The sequence below is a fragment of the Lepisma saccharinum genome, chromosome 9, assembly GCF_977018435.1.
Source record: "Lepisma saccharinum chromosome 9, izLepSacc3.1, whole genome shotgun sequence".
Lineage (NCBI taxonomy): Eukaryota > Metazoa > Arthropoda > Insecta > Zygentoma > Lepismatidae > Lepisma > Lepisma saccharinum.
This window is the reverse complement of record NC_139237.1, coordinates 53,057,865-53,084,588: the sequence shown is the minus strand read 5'-3', so window position 1 is coordinate 53,084,588 and position 26,724 is coordinate 53,057,865. Positions and strand designations below refer to the sequence as shown.

The 26,724-nt window shown below is 36.7% G+C and overlaps 1 protein-coding gene across 1 annotated transcript in view; it reads left to right on the top strand.

The window, feature by feature from the left end:
* LOC145992667 (uncharacterized) overlaps positions 1 to 26,182 on the top strand; it is a 43,304-nt gene extending 17,122 nt beyond the window's left edge. Inside the window, exon 3 of the mRNA XM_083129040.1 lies at positions 25,858 to 26,182. Within this exon, the coding sequence (XP_082985166.1) occupies positions 25,858 to 26,117 (260 nt within the window). The 3' untranslated portion in view covers positions 26,118 to 26,182. The remainder of the gene's footprint in view (positions 1 to 25,857) is intronic.
* Positions 26,183 to 26,724: the final 542 nt, after the last annotated feature.

The following is a 26,724-nucleotide window of genomic DNA, read 5'->3' as shown; positions in this document are numbered from 1 at the left end:
TTTTTCAAATTTTCCAGTACTCAAATAATCCCTTACCAGGGGACCCAACTCGATTTTTTCTGATTCTTCTAAAGCTGCATTAGCAGGTGGTTCCTTAAGTACCAGAGGAGTGTGGATACTAGATAATGGCGTAGGAGGTAAATCTGCATAATTTTTAGCAGTAAGAGGTACCAATTCATTCATGAGGTTTTTATTTTGTTCTGTCACACTCTTAATCTCTTTACCAAGACCACTGATTGCATCGATAATAGGTTGGTCTTGACGCTTGTGTTGCTCGTAAAAACCTCGATTCTCTGATTTCCAACCTTTGAAACGTTTGGACAAGTACTCTCGTAATTTCGAATTATCTTCTATTTTATGTTTCGTCATATCGTATCAATCCCTAAGATTATATGTTTATTTTATAAAGTCTCTCTGAATGCTTCACGTTGACCAGGGCATTCACTTGTTTTTCTCAGTTGTCTCAGCCTCTGAGGCATGTTTACAATGCACTGTGTTGCGCTATGCAAACCTCCTGAGCCATCCAGGAAACAGGTAGTTTCTTCTGCCTATGGAGTCGGCGGTTTGCATAGTGGCAATTAAAAACACGATTCGGTATAGAGGAAGAGCTCGATGGCCTAGTTATATAGAGGTGAGACAAGCTGAGAGGGGACTGACTTTTGGGATTAGAGTTGAGAAGGAAGAAGTGGTTAGGAGAGCAGTAGGTCAGAAGTGAGACGACGCTCTGGTCGACAAATTGGAGAAGCCAACAGAGAACTTCGCATATTCTATTCAGCCTAATTCTTCAGATAGACAGGTAATTATTCTAACACCCAGCCATGATTCAGGTTCAACGGTTCACAAAACCCAACGAGTGACCATTGTCTTTTCTGCAGTTTAGTTCCTTAGTGTGATTTTGTACCTTTCGCATTGCCAAGCGTTAACTCGTCATGCCAATGACGAGTGCTCTCATCAGAGGATGAATGATGAGTAGTTTACATCACCCAGCAATTAATTGCACAAGGACTGGTTCAGATCCCCTCATTCTTTAGAATGACACGTGGTATAGTGCTTGAGGCCTTTTCATTTTCTTCGGAAATGAAAAGAGTTGCAGTTAATTGTTAGCCTTGAAATTTCCCCCTATCTTCAGCTTGACACGTGATGGAGATGCTTAGGGCTTTCATCCATTTTTTTCGGAAATGAGATGGAAAATTGTTAACCAGTTTTAAATTCAACCCCACCCCCAAAAATGTTTGATATCTTGTTTAGTTTTTTTAGTATGTCCTTGCCACAATTGATTTTGGAAATACATAGGGCTCAAAGGTTTGTAACATTAATGGGGGGAGAAGAATTTATATATGCCATGATAGATGTCGAGCTTTCCCCTTGCTGATGAACTCGATGAGACATTAGACCAGTTATTAGATATAGCACGAGGGACTACAAGTTTTAATTTAGATGTCAGCGGTCCAACTGCAAGTTCCACCCCCAAATTTAAACGTAGCCCAATATTAAATAGACGCCTTCAGCGACAGTTATTAGAAAAACAGGAAAAGAAAAATTAATTAGAGCACCAAGGTCAGGTTATTAGAGATATAGGCCCAACACAATTTGCAACTATGGCTCAGTCTCAGTTTGTTCCCCCAACTATTTTAGAGGGTATCCCATTTCAGGAGATAGCCGGGGAAGATGTATCAAAATTTTTAGATAAAGTAGACTGCCTTGCCATTTTAAATGGTTGGAACAGCGCCAGAAAGCAGGAAATGTTCCCAGCCCTTCTGGCCGGGCTAGCGTTACGATGGTATCAGACTTGGAAAGATGTTCCAGAAAATCAAGACAGTTCTTACTAGGATATACGACAAAAATGTAAAGATGAATTTACAGGGTCCTTGGATCAACTCCAGATCGAGGAACAAATTATATACAGGTTCCATAAGGAAACTGAGCCAGTTACAAATTATGTTCGGGACAAGCAGCTACTTTTACTTAACCCTTTCAGGTACACAAGTAAACTGTAATTGATATTTATGATATGTATTACTTTTTGTATACCTTTTGGAGTAATTTGGACAATTAAACTAAAATTTTTCACAAAAATGTATATTAAATATGAAATAATTGTTGGGACATATTTGTCCCTATGTACGTTAAAGGTAACAAATAACATAATGTATGCGAAATTAAGCAACACCTTGATACAAAATTATTTTTCACTTCAGAATGCAATATTATATATCAAATTATTAGGAATCTCATGAACATTGTATATTTACGCATGAAATTCTTGGAAACAGTTGCGATCTCACACAACATACATATACATTACATACTGAGCACATGTTTTTCATAAGATTTTCTAGTTTCTTTTAGCACAATTCACACAGCGTTTCCATTTTTGTACTTTTGTCATGTAATGCTGTGGAGGTTTAGGAGGAAATTGACTCTCAAGCCTCTTTTTGGTACTTACTGTCATTGGCAATGATCTCTTTATGTTCGAATACTGTCCAATCAACTCTCGAGCAATGCTTTGGCGAAACTCTAGTGAAGTCATTGACTTCCCTGATTCTGTGCACACACTTTTGAAAAGCTTGCTATACAATATGTAAGAATTATTAATTCCAATATCAATCAAAAAATGACCTGAGATAGTACTTATTTTTTACCTTACGGTCAACTTCATAAGTAACTTTTTTCTGATCCATACGGTCGACACCTCCCATACACTCATTGTACTTTCTGACCATCAAAGGTAAGGAACATTTATTTTCTCAGAATTACCTTGAATGCGTCTTTTTACATTTACTATTGGGATTGGTGATATGAAATTAGATGAAAGATACACTGGCCTATTGTCCATCCACTTCATGCAAGACATACCATTAGTGTTCACTGCATAAATATCCCCTCTCTTCATTTCTTTGTCTGTTGGGAAGTTTTTTGGCATGTTTTTTTCTGTTTGTGGGTACAGTACCACAAGCTTTTATGTTCTCTTCTGCTAGAATGTACTGTAGAACAGATGAATTAAAAAAGTTGTCCATATAAATTCCACAATCAAGACCACAAATGGATTTTGTTAACTGCAGTATCACACTCTCTCCAAGACCCACTTCTGCATGACTTGCCCCTTTCTTCCCTGTGTATAGGTCAAATTCATACAGGTATCCAGTTTCTGATTTACACCTGCAACTCATTTTGAAACCCCACTGTATAGATTTGTTCTTTATATACTGTTTCATAATGTAATGTCCTTTGAATTTGACCATGTGTTCGTCTATTGCCTGGGTTTTAGATGGACTCAAAGCGGCTTGGGAGCTCTTATTTAGATGGTCCATTACTGGTCTCACTTTGTAGGCCCGGTCATACATTGGACTATTTCTGTTTGGTTGAGCCTCATTATTTGAGAAGTGCAAATACTTCCTAATTTCTTCAAAACGATGTAAAGGCATTACTTGTGAAACATAAGGAACACTTAGATCAGGTTCCGTTGACCAATAACTTCTAATAGTAGGTAGAACATGGTAACTCATTATTACATTCATACCTAAGAAGGATTTCATTTCTGCACTGTTTATAACAAAAACCACCCCGTTTTTCCTAGCATATCGGCAAGTTTCCTCGACTATCAATTTGATTAGCTCATTGAAATTCATAACGGAATTGAAAATTTCAATTGGTTTTGGGACACAACCACTTTCTTCTACATTGAAAACAAGAACTTTCCCATAATCAAAATTTTCATTAATACTAAATTTCCTTGGCTTGTAACTTCTATTCCACTTAAAATCTGGAACACTGTAAGCACTATGTGACTCAGGGTTTTGAACAGCTCCATGAGGACTTTCAGAATTCGGGTCCATAGAATTCAGCTTGATGTCCGAAACTGTCAATCCCTCTCTTGAACAAGTAATTGCAGGTTCAGGATCGTCTATGATGACATTAGTTTCTCCTGCATCAATGTCTTCTATGAAAAATAATTGATCCTCTTCATCTTCATTGCCACTGTCTTCAGCTTGTAAAACTTGCACGATTTCTTCACCAGAAACAAGAAATTCACGTTGCTTTGATATCTTTCTGGGACAATATAATATAAAAATACGTTAAGAATATAACATTTTATTACACACACACATATACGCAATATATATTTTATGTAGATACAATTCAAAACTTTCATTTACAAAGAAATGTTTTTTCGAATTTGTAGAATTACCTACAAGCATGCAGAAAGTTACCTTTGTGGTACATAGGGACGTATATGTCCCAATCAGTTTCTGAGCTTGTAGTTCTTTCAGGTGCACTGCAGGTAATCAGAAACTCATCAAAATATGTTGTACAAACATTAATAATTACAAATACCAGAATTGTATATGTGAATTAGAAAACAATTGCAAGATATTTTACGAAACATAATCCAAAATGCAAGGCTATATACTTGCCACATTTAGATGCTTCTAAAACAGTATAAATAATACGCGTTGACGACAAAAACACTTGAAACTAATAATATATATCTAGGAAGAAACGATAATAATATTTGCGCCCATGTAACCCCTATCATATGAAGAATGTGGATAAAATAAGACATGGGACGCATATGTCCCATGTACCTGAAAGGGTTAAAGCAGACCCCAAAATGGGCATTCAACAGCAGATTAAACAGATTATATTAGGACTGCAGGTGGATTACATGAAAGATATCCATCATAAAGAATATGAGTCAGTGCATGGGTTGCTTAAGGTTTTAAAATCCTTTGAAAAGCTTCAGTTTTTGATGAGGCAGCGCAAGCTGAAAGAGCTGAAGTGCGAAGATCAAAGGGACAGTTTATTCCTTCCTTTACACAGTGCACCAACACTTTCGCAACAGCAGCAGATTTTATTGCAGAATAACAATCTGGCTACTGCTGAGTCTGCACAATCGCGACCTACTTCAGAGATCGACGCAAGATTCAATGCCTTGCAAAAGGAGGTCGAACAATTGAAATTAGCTAATAATCCTCCAAGTAACAAAGCTCAAGTCCAGGCTCAGGAAACTGGTTTGGAAGCATATTAGCTAGTCTTACTTTTAGACTGGATAGCATGGAGGTTACTTTTAGACTGGATAGCATGGAGGATCAAAAACAGCACCCTGGCACCGACTCATCTAGTCAGAAACAATTTAGAGACCCATGTTATAGAGATTATTATCACACAGGAAATAATTATAGAGGTTCCTACCGGGGTAACAATAATAGACGACCAAAGTACAATAGGGGTATAGGAATGCACGCCCTAAAATAATAACAATTCAGATCGCAATAGGCGATATGGCAATACCCAGCAATGGCGAGGACGTGGAAACTTCCGCGGACAGAACTCGCGGAGTTCCTCGTCTTCAGCAGGGCGAGGCCAGGAAGATAGGGAATAGCAACGGGGGAGACCACGCTGCTCTATTTGCAATTATCACAATCACTCGGCAGCCATTTGTTTTCAGAACAAGGAGGCTTTAAACGAGCAGTGACTGCCCATAGAAGAGACGTATGCGCAGATTTTGTAGGAGAGCAAATTTCAGTCTCTACTTTCCCCTATGAGGAATTAATTTACATTAACACAGTGTTAGGGGGACAACGTCAGAGGTTTCTTGTGGATTCCAGGAGCCAAATATCAGTCACTAGTGATCGAGGTATCCCTTCAACCGCCAAACGTTTTAAAATTCATACGGCCATAAGGGGAGTAGCAAAAGAACAAATTGAAATTAAAGAGATTGTCCTGTTAACATTTGCAATAAACGGCCGCAATTTCACCCATCCTTTTCGGATGATTCCAAATTTTGAACATGGGACAATCTTGGGAAATGATTTTTTAAGACCTCATAAAGCAAATTTGAATTTTGATCACAATCGACTCACAATGAGGATATTTGGTACTCCTCCGCGGAACCAGTTAAGGACGGAACACAGGAAAACCTTTGACGTATCCATAAAAGTTGCTAGTCTGATCAGGGATTTATATGTGCCAGAATTTGTGACTTCCAGACAAATTAGAATTAAACCTAGGTCTCATTTGTGTATTGCTGTCAAATTGACAAATTCTAGTAATCAGCATTTAACTTATTTAGAACCAGATTTACAGTTTCAAATTGACACAGGCTTAATGGTGCCTCGGACCATTGTTAATCCGGAGTCATTTTTAATTTGGATTACGAACCCAAATTCTTACAAAATTAAAATTAGGAAAGGGGCACGCTAAGGTACCGCAGAGGCATGGCAAAATCCAGTACCAGCTTCGCGTCATATTGCAGGGGACGAAGGACCTAACGTTATGGTGACCAAGGAAACTGGCACCGTGACAAAACCAGTGCACGACATTACTAAATTCGACATTAATTCAGCATTAGAACCCGATCAGAAATTGCAACATACACAATTATTAGAGAGGTATGTAGATGTGTTTTCTTGGTCTGAGCAGGACATTGGTTGTGCCACTAATTACACGCATCGTATAAAGTTAAAGGATGATTCTGAATTTCACGTCCCAGCCTACCCTACACCTGTACACCTGCGTTCGGAAATTAATCAGCAAATTGACAACTTGCTGGAAGCAGGGGTCATCAGTCCTACAACATCACCCAACAATACCCCAGTCTTTCTTGTTAAGAAGAAATCAGGAGCTTATCGCATCGTGCAGGATTTTCGATTACTTAATGCCAGGTCTGTTTTCGATGCAGTTTCAATAGGAAACATTTCAGAAATATTGCATAATATGGCCGGGAAGAGCTAATACTGTAGTGCCGACCTAAAACAAGGATTATTTCAGACTCCTTTAGCGGAAGAATCGAAAACATACACTGGCTTTACTATACCAGCCAGCGGACAATTTGCTATGAATTTTACACCTATGGGACATGTGACATCTCCCGCGGCGATGACCCGGTGTGTCCAGCTCGCTACAGCGGGTATGAATGATAATAATTTTGCCTTTTATATTGATGACATGTTTGTATTTCCTAACACATTTAAGGATATGTTGGTGAATTTGGAAAAAATGTTCCAATGTTTACGATCTGCCGGATTGAAATTAGGTGTACCTAAATGTTCATTTGGATACTACGAGACAATTGCCTTAGGCCACAATGTGGGCAGATATGGGTACCGTATCAGCGATAGAATCCTGTCATCCATTAAGAATTATAAGATTCCTACCACCACAAAAAGGTTAAAATGTTTTTAGGTATTTGCAGCTACGTAAGGAAGCACGTCAAAAAATTTTCTGACATTGCATCACCATTACAAGGTTTAATTCGTAAAGGCAAGAAATTTACATGGGGTCCCGAACAACAATCAGCATTTGAGAAATTAAAAGAAGCACTAATTACTGCACCTGTTTTGTTACCTTACGATCCAGCGAAGAACACCAAGGTTTTTACCGATGCTTCATCTCATGCGGTCAGTGGCGTATTGATGCAGCCCAATTCAGAAGGAGAGTACTTGCCATGTGCATACTGCAGTAGAACGTTGACGGACACTGAAAAAAGATTGAGTGTCATTGAACAAGAACTAACAGCAATTTTATATGCTCTCAAATCATTTAGATTTTTCTTGTGGGGCGCCATTTTGATTTACACACGGACAATAAAGCAATTACGTATATTAGGACATCCCGTAATTTAAGCTCCAAGCTTCTTCGATGGAGTAACCTTTTGGAGGATTTTTCATTCACTCCTATACATGTCAAAACTACGGAGAACATCGCCGATCACCTCAACAGAGAATGCGGAGAAAATGTAGAGGATGGCAACACTGAAGAGGACATTCCCGAACCCAGGACACTTACATTATTTGATGCAACCACAGATGTCGCGGAACATCAGAGACAGGATTCCTTTTTGGCCCAATTATTAAAATTTTGGAGGACCCAGACAGGGACGATGGAACCCAACCTTTACATCCAGAGGCAGGTTTATCATCATGTATTGGAAGATGGTGTATTATATAGACAAGAGAAATTAGGAGCCACTACCAGGAAATTGTTAGCAATTCCAATGACGTTACATGATTCTGTGATTGAGACACTCCATGCTTCACCCATAGGAGGCTCTCATCTTGGATTTACCAAATGTTACAATGTTGCATTATCACGAATTTATTTTCCAAATATGAAATTATTTATACAGAGGAAAATTAGGGAATGTATTACATGCCAGCAGAATAAACGCCGTCCAGGTCCACCAGTAGGCGAACTTTGTACTTTTCCCGCACAGAAGCCATTCCAGCGGATTTTCCTAGAATTTTCAGGTCTATATCCTCCTTTGTCCAATCTTCGTCACCGATACATAATTGCCGCAACAGATTTTGGGACACGGTATTTAATAGCCAAACCAGTTGCGGATTGTACGGCCAGTACAGCAGCTGAATTTGTGTATGAGGAAATAATGTTACGCTTTGGGACGCCACATGATATTTATACTGATCGTGAATCAGCACTCAAATCAAAGCTTTTTCAGGAACTTGGCAATAAATTGGGAATAACCATCAAGTTTTCGCCAGTAGGTTTACATAATTCGATAGGGCTTTCCGAACGTAAACACGGCGTACTAGAGAGTATAATGAAGTGCTATGTTAATTCAAAACACACTTATTGGGTCCAATATTTACAACCAAGTCTGTTCAGTTATAACACTACAAGGAATCAGAATTTGCGGTATAGCCCATTCTTTTTAGTACATGGATTTCAACTTACCTTGCCCTGGGAGCTTGCATTACACACACCAAGCTGTGAAAATGTGAAAAATGATGTACGCTTCCGAGTATTGGAAAAAGCAAGAACCAATACTACGGATAACTTGGCGAAGCGACACATTGAAGTAAAGAAATACTATGATCGGAAGAGGAAACAGATCACATTTCAACCAGGTGATAAAGTATTAATTTTTGACAGCACCCACAAAATTGGAACCGCACGGTGCTTTTCGGGTATTTATAGAGGCCCAGCCACAGTTATCCGAGAAGAGAATCCTAACACATACCTGGGAGAATTCCAAAACAAGCGTGGAAAGACAATAGTGGACTCTATTCCTGTCCAGAGACTCAAACAATATTATGCGCCAGATGACGGTGAAGGCGAAGAGAACTTGACAGGTCAAGATGAAGATGAAGGTCATCAAGAGGGCAACGCGGACTCACGCATAGATAATGGTCACTGAAAATGAAAATTCACATAATTAACAGGTTTAATATTTTAATTTCACTCACGTGACATAATAATAATTTATAATAAAATGGCACTAATAATATTAAAGGTTAAAAGCAGATTTATTAATTAATAATGTGCTTTAGGCACAAACGTTTTTGCAGTATTTAAAAATACTAGCTCAGCGAGTACATCACTAGAATTTTATAGTTACTCTTCAGAAGAAGGTATATAATTATATTAGCAAATTTTATTTTAAGCGCCAGTTATGAGAATATTTATTTTATATGAATATGTAGACGTCGACGTCAAGATTTTTTGCGCCTCAATAACAAGTATTTTCCTACGGATATTGGATTGCAACCGATAATCCTGGAAATCCATTCTGCCATCGAAGAATGATAATGGTTAAACCACAACGGTTTTATTTTCAAACTTTGCCACAATAATATGCTAAGCATATTTTAGAATGAGTTGAGAGAATTAAAGATTCTCCAAGTTTTAGTGATGTTAGTATTTTAATGCATTTAAAGATCGTATAAATAATAATTATTGTTTTATTTCAGGTAGTCAGGAGTAAATCAGTCTCAATTTTTCCATTACCTTGTACCTCAGTACGGTTCGATTGACTTTAAGTGTTTAAAACTAAAGATAACACCTGAAATTAAATAAGATAAGATAAGTTAAACAGTGCTAAAAAATTTAGAGAATAAATAAATTATATCAGATAAATAAATTAAGCAGATAAATTGACCCAAGAATCAGAAATAATTAAGTTGCACCTTTCATTAGCAATAACCTCCTGTGCCCGTAGTTGCTGTGTTTGTCCTGCTGGCGCACGACCTCTGTGTGACATCCCCTCGGTGCTGCTACGGGGAATCCCTCGTCCCGCATTTGTTGTCTCCTTGACAGGTACCATTCCCCGTCCGGTCCTCTTTCTCTTTTCTTGCACCGTGCTTTGTTCTTGCTGCGGTGTCTCCCCACTGTGTTTGGGGACTCTCCACGCGCTGCATGTGTTTGTTTCCCGCTGTGCAATTGTTACTTCATGCTTCATTGCTTATTTTGTCCCTACCGTTGTCGATCGCTACCCTTTCCCTTCACTTGTCTTGCGGGACACTCCTATTTCCTTTGTGGAACCCCATGCGCATGCGTTGCGCAGCTGCCGCCTAGTGTTTTTCGGATGGGCGACTTTGGTGTTCCTTTTGACTTCGTTTGTTCCGCCTTTCTATCTTCACTGGTACTGGCTGTACAGAGGTGTGAAGTTCATTTTCACACGTTTTCGGCGTTGTCTAGCTCCTTACGGAGGCATCTCTCGGCAAAGTGGAAGGGGAACTTTCGTCTCTATTTCATGGGAGGTATCTGTGGTTTTCGTTTGTACTATACCTTTAGAATCACCCTGTATATACAGTGTACATAATAACACAGTCAAGGAAATCGAACGTTATATTTAGGTTTTTTTGCCTGCGACAGTTATTCAGTGTAAATAATTATGTGCATCGAATATTTTATACTCACACATAGGAATTAGTAAAATGGCCATTGAAAGTTCATATATTTGAAGAAACTTATTTGGCTTGCAGAGAAGGGAAGATTTGATATAAACAGTGAATACCAATATTTTCCTTTCGTCTTGTCATAAGTGAAGTGGGTATAAATTAAGCAAAAGTATTACATTTTGGTGTACCCAGGCTTTTTACATGCCGAAACAATGTGTATATTGTGATAATGTTACAGTGAACATTTATCTATCCTTCAATTTCAATGCTACGTATTACGTCCATTTCTTCATATATGTGTTACATGCCTATTTATGATTTTACTTACATATGTGACAATCCACGTTTTTGTGTACTTACTTATAAACCTTTTTAGTTTTCACAATGTATTTGAAGGGTCCACATCGGCTTGCAATTTACAGAAACATTGTGAACTATGGTTTTCCTTACGAAAACACTTCAGCCATTTGCCCTGGCGATGGACCACAGACTAATGACCACGCGCTTGCGGTCCGTAGGAACGAGCAATTCTACATCAAAAGACTTACGCACGCACAATTGCATTACATCGCGAGTTAAATCATTTAATGACATGAACGTTTGTAATTACTAGTCATATAATCATACATAATATTGTTTTATATCATATCGACGTGCGTACTTGTTTTTATCGATTGTAATGTTTTAGAGAATGGAATTTTTTTGGGTTAGGAAATCAAAAGAAAGCTATGTTTTGTTGTTTTTATATTTTGTATGTTTGTTTTTCAAAGAAAATACATGGAATTGGCGAACCTGAATCATGTCAAGCTTTGCAATTTGACTTTTAAATTTTCAATTTGGAAAATTTTCTCCACGGCGGTAGAACGTATCAATCCCTAAGATTATATGTTTATTTTATAAAGTCTCTCTGAATGCTTCACGTTGACCAGGGCATTCACTTGTTTTTCTCAGTTGTCTCAGCCTCTGAGGCATGTTTACAATGCACTGTGTTGCTCTATGCAAACCTCCTGAGCCATCCAGGAAACAGGTAGTTTCTTCTGCCTATGGAGTCGGCGGTTTGCATAGTGGCAATTAAAAACACGATTCGGCATAGAGGAAGAGCTCGATGACCTAGTTATATAGAGGTGAGACAAGCTGAGAGGGGACTGACTTTTGGGATTAGAGTTGAGAAGGAAGAAGTGGTTAGGAGAGCAGTAGGTCAGAAGTGAGACGACGCTCTGGTCGACAAATTGGAGAAGCCAACAGAGAACTTCGCATATTCTATTCAGCCTAATTCTTCAGATAGACAGGTAATTATCCTAACACCCAGCCATGATTCAGGTTCAACGGTTCACAAAACCCAACGAGTGACCATTGTCTTTTCTGCAGTTTAGTTCCTTAGTGTGATTTTGTACCTTTCGCATTGCCAAGCGTTAACTCCTCATGCCAATGACGAGTGCTCTCATCAGAGGATGAATGATGAGTAGTTTACATCACCCAGCAATTAATTGCACAAGGACTGGTTCAGATCCCCTCGTTCTTTAGAATGACACGATATTTATTTTTTGATTGATGGTTATTTTATATCGTTTCAACGTTTAAAAAGTCGTTGATTTTGTTTCTAAACTTACCATTGTTAGGTTTCCGAGTCATGTTGATATAACAAATCCAAAATCGTCACTGTTCCAACAAGATGAACAGAATTTTGAAAATTGGTTGTAATTTAAGTCTCCTCCCACATAATCATCGTATACATGTTTCAAATTAGTATGATCTTGACGAAACAAACAGTTTAAGTTTGTATTATCTCGTAGTAACTGTTTGGGAATTTTGGAATAAGTTTGAGCTAAATAAAAGCAGTCTATTTCTTTGTGACGACCTGTGTTAAAAAAATTCTAATTTCATTCTGATGTTCCAGAATAACATCATCGAAAACCACAACAGAATTTTTCAAACATTGGTCGAGGGGTTTTATTGTTGATGGAAATGTAGCTATGCCCAGTCCCTCGTACAGCTTCATGAGTTGTTGGTATTTCGGTTGTTCTAAACTCTTTGAGAATACTTATAGTGTATATTTTTCCAATCTAGCCAATTGGGGGCAAGCAAGAAATTATCAACCAGCAAAGTGGTTTTTCCACAACCTGATGGGCCTGCAATCAGACATCTTATGTTATCAGGTAACAACTCTCCATTTTTTTTAATAGTTTCCATTACATCTGGTAAACGCTGTACCACATTCCATGTTGGTGTCAAAGAATCACCTGGTTTGCTTCTACCCAACTTTTGTCTGTCAGACCTAACCATTTCACATACAATTTATTATTTCTCTTCTTCAATATTTTCTCGATTAGATATGTATCTCGATATTTTGTTTTACTAAGTTCCTCTTCATAGAATCTCCCTTGTAATATTTTGTTATGATTATCTTTTATGATATATGTATTTCTATTCCCTGCTAAAACTTGAACTACTGAGAATAACTCCGTACTCCAATTTTTAGTAAAACCCTTCTCGAATAACTAATTATATTTACTAATCCTTACCTGATCCCCTATTTTAAACTTTGGCATCTTGGTAGTATATGTATATTTTTTACAATAAACAGTACAAATCAATCGTTGCTCATCAGATTTGGTTACCTCAGCAGGTTTCATGTGAATAGTACTGTGTACTGTATTGTTGTAATCATGAACTAGCTCGGGTAAAATTTGCACCCACTTATAATTGCCTTGTAGAGTAAATTGCCTCCACATGCGATTTTTTAATGTTCTGTTGAATCGTTCCACTATACTAGCTTTCAAATCACTGTATGTAGAATAATGTTTAATATTATGTTGTTGCATTAACTTAGCAAATGTAGAATTGTAAAATTCTTTCCCTCTATCTGTCTGTAAATATTTTGGTATCCTTCCCTCACTAAATATCGACTTAAAAGCCTCGGTAACACAAGTACTAGTCTTGGATTTTAAGGGAACAGCCCATGCATATTTTCTAAAGGTATCAATAACTGTAAGCATATATTTGTAACCATGATTTATCTTATCCAAATTTTCTAAAGTCCCCCTTGGACGGGCCATCTCATTCAGATCAGCCTGTAAAAAATCATTTATACCTTTCGTTACTACACTTAATCGCTTGTAGTTGCGACGGGCTGGTTTGTGTAATTCATGAACTATATCTTGTCTTGACATCGAGTTCGAAGTGAGAATATCGCATAAAATGGATTGTCCTCGGGGTATAACCGCTTTATGTCAAATACTAGCTTGTTACCAATTTCAATATCAAAAACTGATAATTGTTCGTCGTCATGCACTTTATATTTATTGGAAGACTCATCCCAGTATGCAATAGGTATTTGAACTGCCTTGTGTATACCACCTTTTTGCACTATAGTAAACTGAGGAACTTCAATATGTTTTCCATGTTTTAGAAAACTAAACTTCAGAAATCGTAAACTACCATCAACAAAAAATTTATGTACCTGAGTATACGGATATAATTTTTAACATTGCCAGCATTGACGGACGTCCAGTGCCCTCGAGCATATGGAACACTTTGTAACCTAACAACTTCCATAGAATAAAATTGACGAGTATCTACGTCATCTAGTCTGCTTAATACCGTTTCCAAGTGTTCTTGATAGTACGAACCAACTCATCATAGGTAGGTTTGATTTTTACATCAACATACATTTGTTTATATTCCTCTTTGAAATCGTGAAGTTTAATAGTAAAACCTGATAAAGCGGATTCTTGACTTGCTTCAAGAGTAGTAATTTGTAACGTAATATTAGAAATAATCTACTGTAAATTTTCTTCAAGTTCCAATTTAGAACTCTGGGTAGCAAAATCGTGTACTTGACTTCCGATTTCTGTAAATAGTGCATGTAGTTCGTTAATTATTTGATTGTTGGGAGAGTATCAACAGTTTCTCTGATTTGCACAATTTCTGCTTGAATGTTTTTGATATCCTTAGATTTTAAAATTCGATGCACTGCTCTCCTCATAGCTCTGATTTCCTGAGAAGTAGGCAAAGCAGCTACAGTATTCTGAAGTGTGGTAAGAGTTAATTTTATAGCATCGAGTTCTGTTGCATCAGCTGCATTTTTCAAAATTTCTTGCAGTTGCGTTATGTCATCCTGCGTAGGTGTAGACTGTTGCAGTGTCTCTAATTTACTCTGAATGTCATCAATAAGATGATGGAAATCCGATAATTCTGATTCAGTATTCAAGCTTTCACGCTTAGTAACTTCCTGTTGAACTATAGCTAGAATATCAGTAATGCCAGGCAGTTTCGATTCCAGAGTCTCCTGTACACTTGTTAGCTCATTTGTCATAGTTGCCATAGTATCTTCTATGTGAGCTATGGTACCTTGTATCTTCCCAAAATCTTCATAAGTCTCCAACTGTAATTTGATGCCGGCAACGCTCCGAGCTATAGCATTTAATTCAGAAGATGAAGGTAAATTATTGATAAAATCTTCCAATGTCTGTAGTTTCGATTAAACTTCTGTTATAGCTGTATGCAGTTCATCTGTCTGTAATTCAGATTTACTTTGCAATGTAGGAACTTCGAAAGATTGAAACTGTTCTTGCAATTTAGCAATACTAGCATTTACCTGCTCATATTCTTCTTGAGTTTTGATATTCTGGATGATGGTTTGCAGTTCGATACGAATACTATTTGCCTAGTCATTTAATTGCTGTTTCAGCTGTTCGGTATTCGTTCTCTGGATTTGTCTAAATTTATCAAGTTCTTTTTTCAAGTTGGCAATATTCTCTTCTAAGTTCTGAAGATTATCTATTGAAGCTAAATTAGTATATTTCTCGAGCAAAGATTTGAGTTCTCCATCAATTTTTACCATAGGATCAATCAGTTGAGTTTGAAGATTTGTAATCTCTGCTTGAATATTTAGATTTAGCGAATTCTGTAATATGAGTAAATCTGATTTCAGTTTCTTTAGACGTGCATCTAAACTAGCAATCTCGCTGGAATTATCTGGAACCTCCTGTCGCCTTCTATTACCAAATATATCCAAGGTTTTTTGTTCTTTTGTTTTTTAGGTATTTTATATATTAATAAGAGGATAGATTATTCTTATTTCGATAAACAGAGGAATCAATTTATCATATTGATCATCTCCAATTATGTCAGCATACAAAAATTCACCAGCTTCCACATCATAAGACGTATCAGGAAGTAATGTACTATGTTTAATTCTATACACATTTCGACCTATGGTGGTACTGAAAATCATAATTTTGGAACAGGCTTTTTCATAAATAATAGAATTGTCTTGGCTCTTAAAACAGTAGAATTTATTAATGATAGGATATCATATGCAGTTTTACAGGGTAGGTGTAAAATTATTTTAATAAACATACATGCACCAACGGAAGATAAAGATGATAATACTAAAGATGATTTTTATACGGAGTTAGAACAGGTCCTTGATAAATTGTCTCAGTATGATATGAGAATTCTGTTAGGTGACTGTAATGCACAGATTGGCAAAGAAGAGACATTTAAACCCATGATTGGTAAAGAAAGTCTTCATGAATTAAGTAATGATAATGGTATAAGATTGATTACTTTTGCAACCTCAAAGAATTTAATTGTGAAAAGTACCACTTTTAAACATAAAAATATCCATAAATATACCTGGTCTTCTCCAGATGGTAAAACTCATAATCAGATGGATCATATTCTCATTGATAAGAGAAGGCATACTAGTATAATTGACGTTCGTACACATAGAGGTGCTGACTGTGCCAGTGACCATTATTTAGTAATTGCTAAATTAAGAGAAAGACTCTCAGTGATAAATCATCAGCAACAAAGTCTAAAAGTTCTAATATTTGATACAGGAAAGTTTACTGATGAAAGAATTAAGAAAGATTGCCAAATTAAACTGTGAAATAGATTTGATGTTTTGCAGGATTTAAATGATGATGAAACAGACGTAAATAAGAATTGGGAGCACATACGTAATGCAATAGAATCAGCAGCTAAAGAAAGTATAGGATACCATAAACCGAGAAAAAGTAAGCCATGGTTTGATAATGAATGTCATAATCTAATGGAAATAAGAAATCAGGCTAGACTTAGGTGGTTAAATAACTCTGATGATACAAATCTAAGCAATTATAATAGAATAAAGCGAGAAGTTAACCGCACGTTTAGAAGTAAAAATATATTATTTGAAAAGCAAAATTAACAAAATTGAAACAAACAGCAAAAATAAAAATATCAGAGATTTATATAAAGGTTTATAAAGGGGTGGCAACCTAAAGTAAACTTGATAAAAGATAAAGACGGTGATTTTCTAGCTGACCCAAGCGATATTCTAAATAGATGGAAGAACTACTTTAATGACATTTTAAATGTCCATGTAGGAGATAAATCAGAAGGAAATGAAGTCCACACAGCAGAACCTTTAGTTCCAGAACCTAACTTCACTGAAGTTAAAGATGCTATTGAAAGGCTAAAGAATAACAAAGTACGTGGCATTGATTTAATACCAGCTGAGTTAATTAAACATGGTGGAAATTCATTAATATGTCAAATTCATAAATTCATTTGTTTAATATGGAATAAAGGAGAAATCCCTCAACAGTGGAAAGAATCCATAATTGTTCCTGTGTTTAAAAAAGGTGATAAAATGAACTACAATAATTACCATGGAATTTCTCTACTCTCAAAAACATATAAGATATTATCTAACATTCTTTTAACAAGACTAACCCCATATGCTAATGAAATTATAGGAGATTATCAATGTGGATTTAAACGTAACAGATCAACTACAGATCAATTTTTTCACATCAGACAGACACTTGAAAAAAAGTGGAAATATAATCAAAATGTCCATCAGCTATTCATTGATTTCAAAAAGCATATGATTCGGTCAAAAGAGATAAATTATATAATATATTAGTAGAGTTTGGAATACCTAAGAAGCTTGTTTGTATGATAAAAATATGCACCAGTGAAACAGAAAGTAAAATTCGTGTGGGTATTAATATGTCTGACAAATTTACAATTCATGATGGGTTAAAACAAGGAGATGCATTATCGTCATTGCTCTTCAATTTTGCCTTAGAATATGCTGTTAGGAAGGTAAAAGAAACTAAAGAAGGACTAAAATTAAATGATGTGACTCAGTTGTTAGCATATGCAGATGATGTAGATTACTGGGGGATGATGTGAATACAATTAAGAATAATGCTAAAATATTTTTCAAAACTGCTAAAGAGATAGGTTTGGAAGTTAACAAAGAGAAAACTAAATATATGCTTACAGGCCGAAACCAAGTGTTAGGCAATAATCAAAATCTAATTATTGATAACAACTCGTTTGAACCAGTTTCCAAATTCAAATACTTAGGAGTAATATTAACAAATGAAAATTATATTAAATTGGAAATAAAAAGTAGGCTTAATTCAGGAAATGCATGTTACTTTTCTCTTCATAAACTTTTGTCTTCTCGTTTAATATCTAAGAAACTAAAAGTTAAAATATACAAAACAGTAATGTTGCCTGTAGTATTATATGGGTGTGAAACTTGGTCCCTTACATTGAAAGAGGAACATAAATTGAGAGTATTTGAAAATAAGATCCTTAGGACAATATTTGGACCTAAAAGGGATGAGGAGACTGGTGAGTGGAGAAGGTTACATAATTTAGAAGTACATAATTTGTATTCATGTCCAGATATTATTAGAATAATTAAATCAAGAAGACTTAGGTGGGCAGGCCATGTGGCACGAATGGGAGAGGAAAGAGGAGTTTACAGGATTCTTGTTGGGAAACCTGATGGTAAGAGACCTGTAGGAAGGCCAAGACGAAGATGGAGGGACAACGTTGAGATGGACCTAAAGGAAATCGGTAGGGATGGAAAAGAGTATATAGAACTTGCTCAAGATAGGGAAAGATGGAAGGCCTGTGTTGCTGCAGCCATGAACCTTCGGGTTTAAGAAGGCTAGGGAGTTAATTAGTTAGTTAGTGCAAAACTGCCGCCTTCGGTGGAGAAACGTTTATTTGAATTTTCCCACTAACAGGTAACTTATATGTTGATAAGTTATTATTAAATACAAATAAGTGCTTTCCAGTATCCTCGTCAACATGAGACCAAATACTGTTCAAATGAACAAGAAGTAACCCTTTCAATTCATGATAAATTTCTCTAAATACATCCATGTTTACTGGAATTCTCTCTACAGGCTGATTATGTTGTTGCTTTTTAAACCCAAAATTATTCATGACGTTTTATTTTATATTAGCTATTTTTTATTATATATAAAATATATATTTGTACTAAGTATAAAAAAAATTAATAAATACACCAAAACTCAATCTGATCGAAATTACTATGAAAAAAAATAACTTGATACACTTTTTTAAACTTAAAATAATAAATAGTATATAGCTTTAAAAATAAATTAAATACTTAACTTTTTATCACTGCAAAAACACATCTGTACTCTTCAAACACTCTCACGATACTGATTGATCTGTAATGCGAAAACCCTTTAAGTAACCTAAGCGCAGGTGAAAACATCCGAAACAGTAAGTTAATCAGAAGACACCCATTACGCCATAACCAACAACACGTTAGATACGGGTCTGCGTAATAAATTGTTGCGTAAATATTGCGCAAAAGTTTACCTTACGAGTCATCGCAATGTTGCGTAATTTTAATCGAAAGAAATTATGACACTCGTACCAATAGACTGGGACAATTTTCGAAAATTCTGACTGTAGGAAGCATTTTTGAGGAAAAGCGGGCAAACAACATTTTCTGAATGTATTTGATGTGCTGATTACGAATATTTTGTTTGCGACTCTCGATTTTGGTGTTATATGCTTCAAATCGCTAAAAAACAAAATGGCGGCTTACAAAATGAGTTCCTATTATCTTTTGAAGGAGCAGAAACAAAATAGTGATCTTGGTGTCATACATTGTGTTTTTGGGTATGCTGAATCCAAATATTATGTTTTCTAATCTGAAATTTTATGCTGTTTGTTCCAAATCGCTAAAAAACAAAATGGCGGCTATGTGCATCCATGTTTCGTATCCATACTTTTGAACCAGTAATAAAAAGTGTAACAGTAGGTTTTTAATACAGAAAAACGTATAGAACATTGCTAAAGTAAAGATGCAAAATAATAATATTATTCAAAGCATAACACCATATTGTAATATTAACAGTACCAGTGTATGATAAATCCGCACGTTATCCTTATTCAAAATATTTTAACTACAAAAATAGTATAACATTTTTCTAGTCACGGATATTCATGCACTCCTTAGTGCCAGTATCTGCACATTTGCAAGCTGCAATACATACAAGCTGGCCTTTCCTGCAGGAACATGTAGTGGATATACAACCACCCAAACATCCACAGGTGACAATGTCGTAGCAGGGTTGTGGAACTGGTGACAGCGATTGAAGTTTTGGAACGAGCTGTCCATCAACCATTTCCCATCCCAAGATAGTAGGTGGTGATAACACAGGTTTTGGTATGACCGACTGCGTCCACACCATGGCTTGATAGTGGGCCCATTGTACATGTAGCCGTAGAGCATCGGTAGTGGGGGTGGGGGTGGGGGGCAGTGCTTATGGTGTTTTCCTTTGCTGAACAGCTTTACTCTGGCTTCATCACAGCTGCTTGCCTCCGGTACACCATACAACTTGCATACGAACTTCTCTGCCTTGTGTGCTGTTTCTTGTTTCAATTCGTCAACACCAAGATTTAGTAGATCATTATTATTAGTGTTAAATATTTTCCATACTGTCTTCTTACTGATCCCAGCAATGTAGGATACTGTGTCGCATCCTGTTATGGCGTGGAATGGGATGAGAGTTTCGAAGACAGGATCCGTAAATGAAAGCTTCTGCCTGACTTCATGTACTGGAATTTTTTTTTTTTTTATGTTCCTGCTCGCAACCACAATTTCGTACATCTAATCTTGTGAAATAACGCTACCAATTGCACTAATACATCTGCATCACGTGCTGAGACAACAATGTTATCAGCACCAGAATGAAGACAGTGAAGGACAATGCGCGTGTCCGCTTCTCCGGGGTTTACCTGCAATCCTTCAATAGATAATTCACGATTGTTTGTCCGTACGTCATCCTCCTTGTGAAATCCACCGGAAACCACAAATATTTTGTCTTCAGGAGCATTGTTGATCAAATTATTAGAGAGAAAACAGGCCAAATCTTTTTTATTCTGAGTTAGTAAGAAAGTCACTGAATTTGTTGGGGATTGGCACGGATCCATTTTATATTACTCTCCTTACTAAATGAGCATGTTTCAAGAACCTATCCCTTGTTCCAGCCTTGATTGAAGTTTCGTTATACCGATCAAAGGTGACATCAATCCTCTTAAAGCTTCTTCCCATAGAAAAAACAAGGTTAAGAATAAGAAATACATGTGCCAGTTGACCAAAGTTTAAAAACTCCTGCAGGCTTTCCAAGTGTAACACCTAATGCTTGACCATCTATTTTAAGGCATGACGCAGACGGAATTGATATATCAGGTGGATAAATTACATCCTTGGTCATCACGTCAGCTAGAATGACTTTCTTTCCTGTTCTCAGACTTCAGTTTGTGTTGGCAAGTGAGATTGGAATTGGCATTAGTTCATGACACAAAATGCGATTTAGATCCACATTACGACCTGCCTCATAGGCAGTTGCGAGGCACTGGAGAATATTCCTGTCAGTTTTCAAAATGGTTTCCTTGCCACTTACTACCAATTGAACTTCATAGAGGAACTTAAAGGTCTTTGCATTTGACTTATATAGAGGATCACTTAACTTAACTTGTCTGTAACTTTTATCAGGGGCCATCATCCTTTCCTTCACGAAGGTGTCTAGCTTTACCTGGCAGTGTTTCAGCTTTGAGGAAAGTATCTTGAATATCTGAAGTAGCTCAATCCTTTGTTTGTGGCAATGTTCTGGAGGAAGTGATAAGAAACATCTTAAGATGATGGCTCACAGGTGCAGGTCTTTTCAAATTTATAAGTGGATCCATGGTTCTATGTTTCTATCATTCTGAAATAAAGTTTAAAAAAAAGTTTAGTCATTTTTGTGGTTCTTTTGTTTAAAAAAGAGGGAACACTACAACACTTTTCAAAAATGTCAGATTAGAAAACATAATATTTGGATTCAGCATACCCAAAAACATAATGTTTGACACCAAGATCACTATTTTCTTTCTGCTCCTTCAAAAGTTATTTTGAGCTCATTTTGTATGGCCGCCATTTTGTTTTTTAGCGATTTGGAGCACATAGCTTAAAATTTCAGATTAGAAAACATAATATTTGGATTCAGCATGCCCAAAAACATAACGTTTGACACCAAGATCACTATTTTCTTTCTGCTCCTTCAAAAGTTATTTTGAGCTCATTTCGTATTGCCGCCATTTTGTTTTTTAGCGATTTGGAGCACATAGCTTAAAATTTCAGATTAGAAAACATAATATTTGAATTCAGCATACCCAAAAACATAATGTTTGACACCAAGATCACTATTTTGTTTCTGCTCCTTCAAAAAATTATTTGGAGCTCATTTCGTATGGCCGCCATTTTGTTTTTTAGCGATTTGAAGCACATAACATCAAAATCGAGAGTGGCAAACAAAATATTCAGAATTAGCACATCAATTACATTCAGAAAATGTTGTTTGTCCGCTTTTCCTCAAAAATGCTTCCTACACTTTTTACAGCCACATTTCTGAGAATTTGCACCAGGCTACAAGTGTGAGGTGAAAAACACAGATTTGCAATAGTATAAAATCAACAAAAACATCATCAAAATAGGTTTTCCATTGTAGTGAAATTAATAAAAACAATAGGCCTCGTACCAAGTGTGAGTTTGAATCGGCAAAATATATGTACTTATAAAAAACTGGAAAAACCCACAGGTGTCTGTCAAGTAAACCAGAAGTAGACCTTAAGTAAACCGGAAGTAGACCAGAAGTAGTCCAGAATTAAACCGGAAGTAGACCAGAAGTAGACCGGAAGTAAATTTGTGTGCGTGTGGGTGTGGGTGGGTGTGCGTGGGTGTAGGTGTGGGTGTGCGTGGGTGGGTGTGGGTGTGCGTGGATGTGAGTGTTACATACTTTAACTCGAAAGAAATTATGACACTTATACGAAGTACGAGATGAAAAATCACAGATTTGCAATAGTATAAAATCAACAAAAACATCTTCAAAATAGGTTTACCATTGTGCTTAAATTAATAAAAATAATAGGTCTCGTTCCAAGTATTACTTTGAACATACCTGATTACTCTACTATTTTAGAGTTTTGGTTTTAAGTTCACTTCATGCAAAGGAAGCCTAATGGGGACTGGACCTAAAATTTAAACTTGAATCCGATCAACTTGTGCCTTCACCGGGTATCGAACCCGGGAACCCTTGATACGAGGCGACGACGTAACAAGTACTACATCGGCGAAACCCGCAGCCACTGTCTCGGTGTAATGTTTTGTTTGGCATACAAGAGATGCCACCGTGAACATTGCAAATGGCTTTTTGTAAACAAGTAGAGGCGATGTGATAATTTTCGTGGCCATTTTAAACGTCGCCAACATCATGCTCCTTGAGATTTAATCTACTCCTCTTTTTGTTGTTGTTATTTGCATGAGAATCACCAGTATCGAAGGTGAAAGTTTGTGAATAACTTTATTGTTCTGAAACCATCGTATTCCACGTTTACTATGTATTAACGGAAGCAAATACGGCTTTAACAAATGCTGCAAGAGTAGGCCTCGCATATTTGCACTTAGCCGATATGATGAATGTTGAGGCCTATTTCCTATGTATCCCCAGAATACAATGGAATGCACATATAAAATTGGAGCAAGAGAAGTAAATAGCTAGTTCACTGATTGGTTGGTTTGGTTAAATTTCTTCGCATTTCTTCCACTTTTGGATAATCTCCAGAATGAGGATGAGTGGTGATAAGATGAAATTGAAGAAGGGACGCTCACAAAGAACACCCTTAGCCCAGGCCGGGATTTTAACCCTGAACCACTTTAGTGGTAACGCGTTGTGGCAACAACTCTTTCACGGAGGCCGATTTATCTAAATAGTATTTAGTAAATTATAATTTAATTTTGTATTAATTTCTTTAACAGAAGATTCCAAATACCGTATTAGCTATTTTACATTGTAATATACTGAAAACAGAAAACAACAAAAAATGAAAACATAATATTAATAAAATTACATGTAATAAAGTGAGCCTTCTAAAACGTGCTTGATTTTTACAAATTGTTATTCGGTTAGCTAAATTATTGTATTGACTGGTTAGTCTGTGAAACAGGGAACACTGGATGAGGCCGGAAAGTACAAATTTTTGTTGTCTTTTGGAGATAGTGTTTGTGCAGATAGGGAAATATTCTATGAATATTGAATCGGTTAGATAAGTTATGAAGCAGAAGTAATATACATTACATACAGTTTAAAATTTTGAGATATGGAATTGATAGCATCAGAGGATCGCATCACATTTCACCTAACCCCGTTTTGCCCACTCGTTTATCAACACTTGTCAATCAGACCTGGCACCTATCCGCCATTTAAGGGAAATACTGTTACTATTTGCTTTAAAGTCTATATTTTACAATTATATTAATGCATTGAAGAGCTTATTACGCAAACATGCGGTTATTGAGGATCAAATTTATAAACAGGAAACTTAAAATGACTTATACAAAACGTTAATCGGACCAATAATAACATATGGTGCTGAGACATGGGTAATGAATAAAACAGAAGAGGAAGCATTGCGCAGATTTGAGAGAATGGTGATACGCAAAATAATTGGACCGGTCATTGAAAATACTGTCCAGAGAATAAGGACTAATGAAGAAATTAACAACATAATAGAGGAAGAGGGTGTAGTGAGATTTATTAAATCACTGTGAAAATGGCATCTTTATGAAGAACACTGTCGTTAAACCAATCTCGCACCATAAAATCTCCCGTCTCCGTAGTGCAGGCAATGAGTTTATTTTTTAACACTCTGGACATTTTGATAGTACACACTGAATTCGTTTTCCATTATCATGGAGCCTGAGTCAAAATACACACAACAGCACAAGGAAAAGAACTGAAGAACCTGTGAGGCGAGGGCTTGCTTACCTTGGCTTCTGTGTGTGCTACGTGTTTCTTTCGGCGAGGTAGAAAATGGCTATTGTTTTTACTGTCGACACTTGCGTAAGTAGTAGTCTAATACTGGCCCGAAGCACAACAAAATAATAATCCGAAATCGCAGAATAGCCAATCGTGTTCTGAGCGTAATCTGACAGCTCTCATCTGGTGGCAGCCATCTTGAAGAAAAGGCAAATTCAGTAGTATTTTTTTGCAAGATTGAACATTCATAACATTTAGTAATCTCTAATATTAACATGATCAATAAAAATAATCAATGAATTATTTCGAAATGAGAGAAAAGAGAATATACAAGCAACCAGTATGAATTACTTGAAGTATATAGGCATGGAAACAAGTAAATGCGATTCACTTATAAAATAATTATTGTTTACAACAAGGTGTGAACCAAAACGTTACAGCAATTCTAACAAGACAATACCTTATACACTACCTTTCTTTCTGGGGAGAAAGGTTCCGTTACTCTTCAAGTTGATTTTGTGAGGGAGCTTTCACACCGAAGTAGAAGGAAACAAGCACCACGGGTCCCTTGCAGTCTGTAGAAAAAGAATTCATTGTGAATTTGTGCATACGCTACCAATATATCAAGGCGACACGATAAGCTAAACGGCCCAATATTAGCAACACGTACATATTGTCGTGCCGCTTCGGTAAGAAAGGTTCCGTTATTTCTGACGGTTCGTTTCCAAGTGACACATGTCGTTTGTTTGGTTTGAGTTGCTGTTTTAAGTCCACTTTATGCACAGTAAGGCTAACCGGGACTGGACCTACAGTTTAAAGCAGGATCCGAACGATATTAGTTTTATTTCGATCTGTAAAATCCTGAAGTTACAGAAAAAGGTGCCAGAAAAAAGCACTGACCTCACGTATCATTCTCGTAATTTAAGTATATGGAACATTCCTTTTGATATGGTGATAACTTCTTGCATTATAACTTCTTGCATTGGGGAAAGAGAATGTTAGATGTACACATTCAATGCGAATTTTAGAATGTATTTAGTAAAAATATGTTTCAACGTAATAATAAATTTTCGTCCATTTTACAGTGTCCTACGGAGGCGTCTTTGGGGTGTTTCTGGGACTGAGCCTTCTTAGTGGATTAGAATTTGTCTGCTACTGGATGCTGGAACCTTTGAATACCATACTGAAGGCCATGAAAGAAAGAGACAAACAACGAAAGGAAGAAAATTTCAATTTCAACCTTCCAATTCAAAGACATCACTGGGCAGTGATAGAAGTTCAAAACAATTTCCCCAAAGAGATGGAAAATGTTGATCCTACAACTTACTACACCTTCTTAAATTGAAACATGTTATGTGTAAATACATGGTGTGCCCAAAAGCTAAGATCCACAGAAACATTTTCAGATGCTTTGACCAGTATTCCTAAACTTTTTACAGGGCACATTCGAATATATACTAAAACAAATTTAGTGAAGTTGGTATTATAAGCAGGAAAGTGATATCATGCAGAATACACCACTTTGAAAAGGTGAAAATCGTCATACTCTTCTAAATGAACTCTCTAATTATTCGATATTTAATTATCTTCAGTTGGGGGCACGGGGGGGCGAAGTGTCTGACTTGGGGCGCCCCCTGCCTCAGCTTCGAAATGGAAGCATGCTTGTCGGCGAATAATACAAAGGACTTGTTTATCTTACAAGGGGTTCACTGTCCTTCTTTCATTCAAAGTCTGCCGTTTTCCATTTCTCTCAGCTTTTCCTAGCAGCTGAAAAGAATCCTAAGTGTCCCTCGTATTATTGTTCCTGCAAAACTTCCTGTCGGCAAGCAAAGCAAATTACAGAATTTTTATTGCCCCTCCCTTGCATCAACCTTCATTCCTAGGTCGGGATTTATGGCACTTACAAGCTACTGCAGGTCAACCTTGAACCTGAAGCAACGGTGTCCATTGTT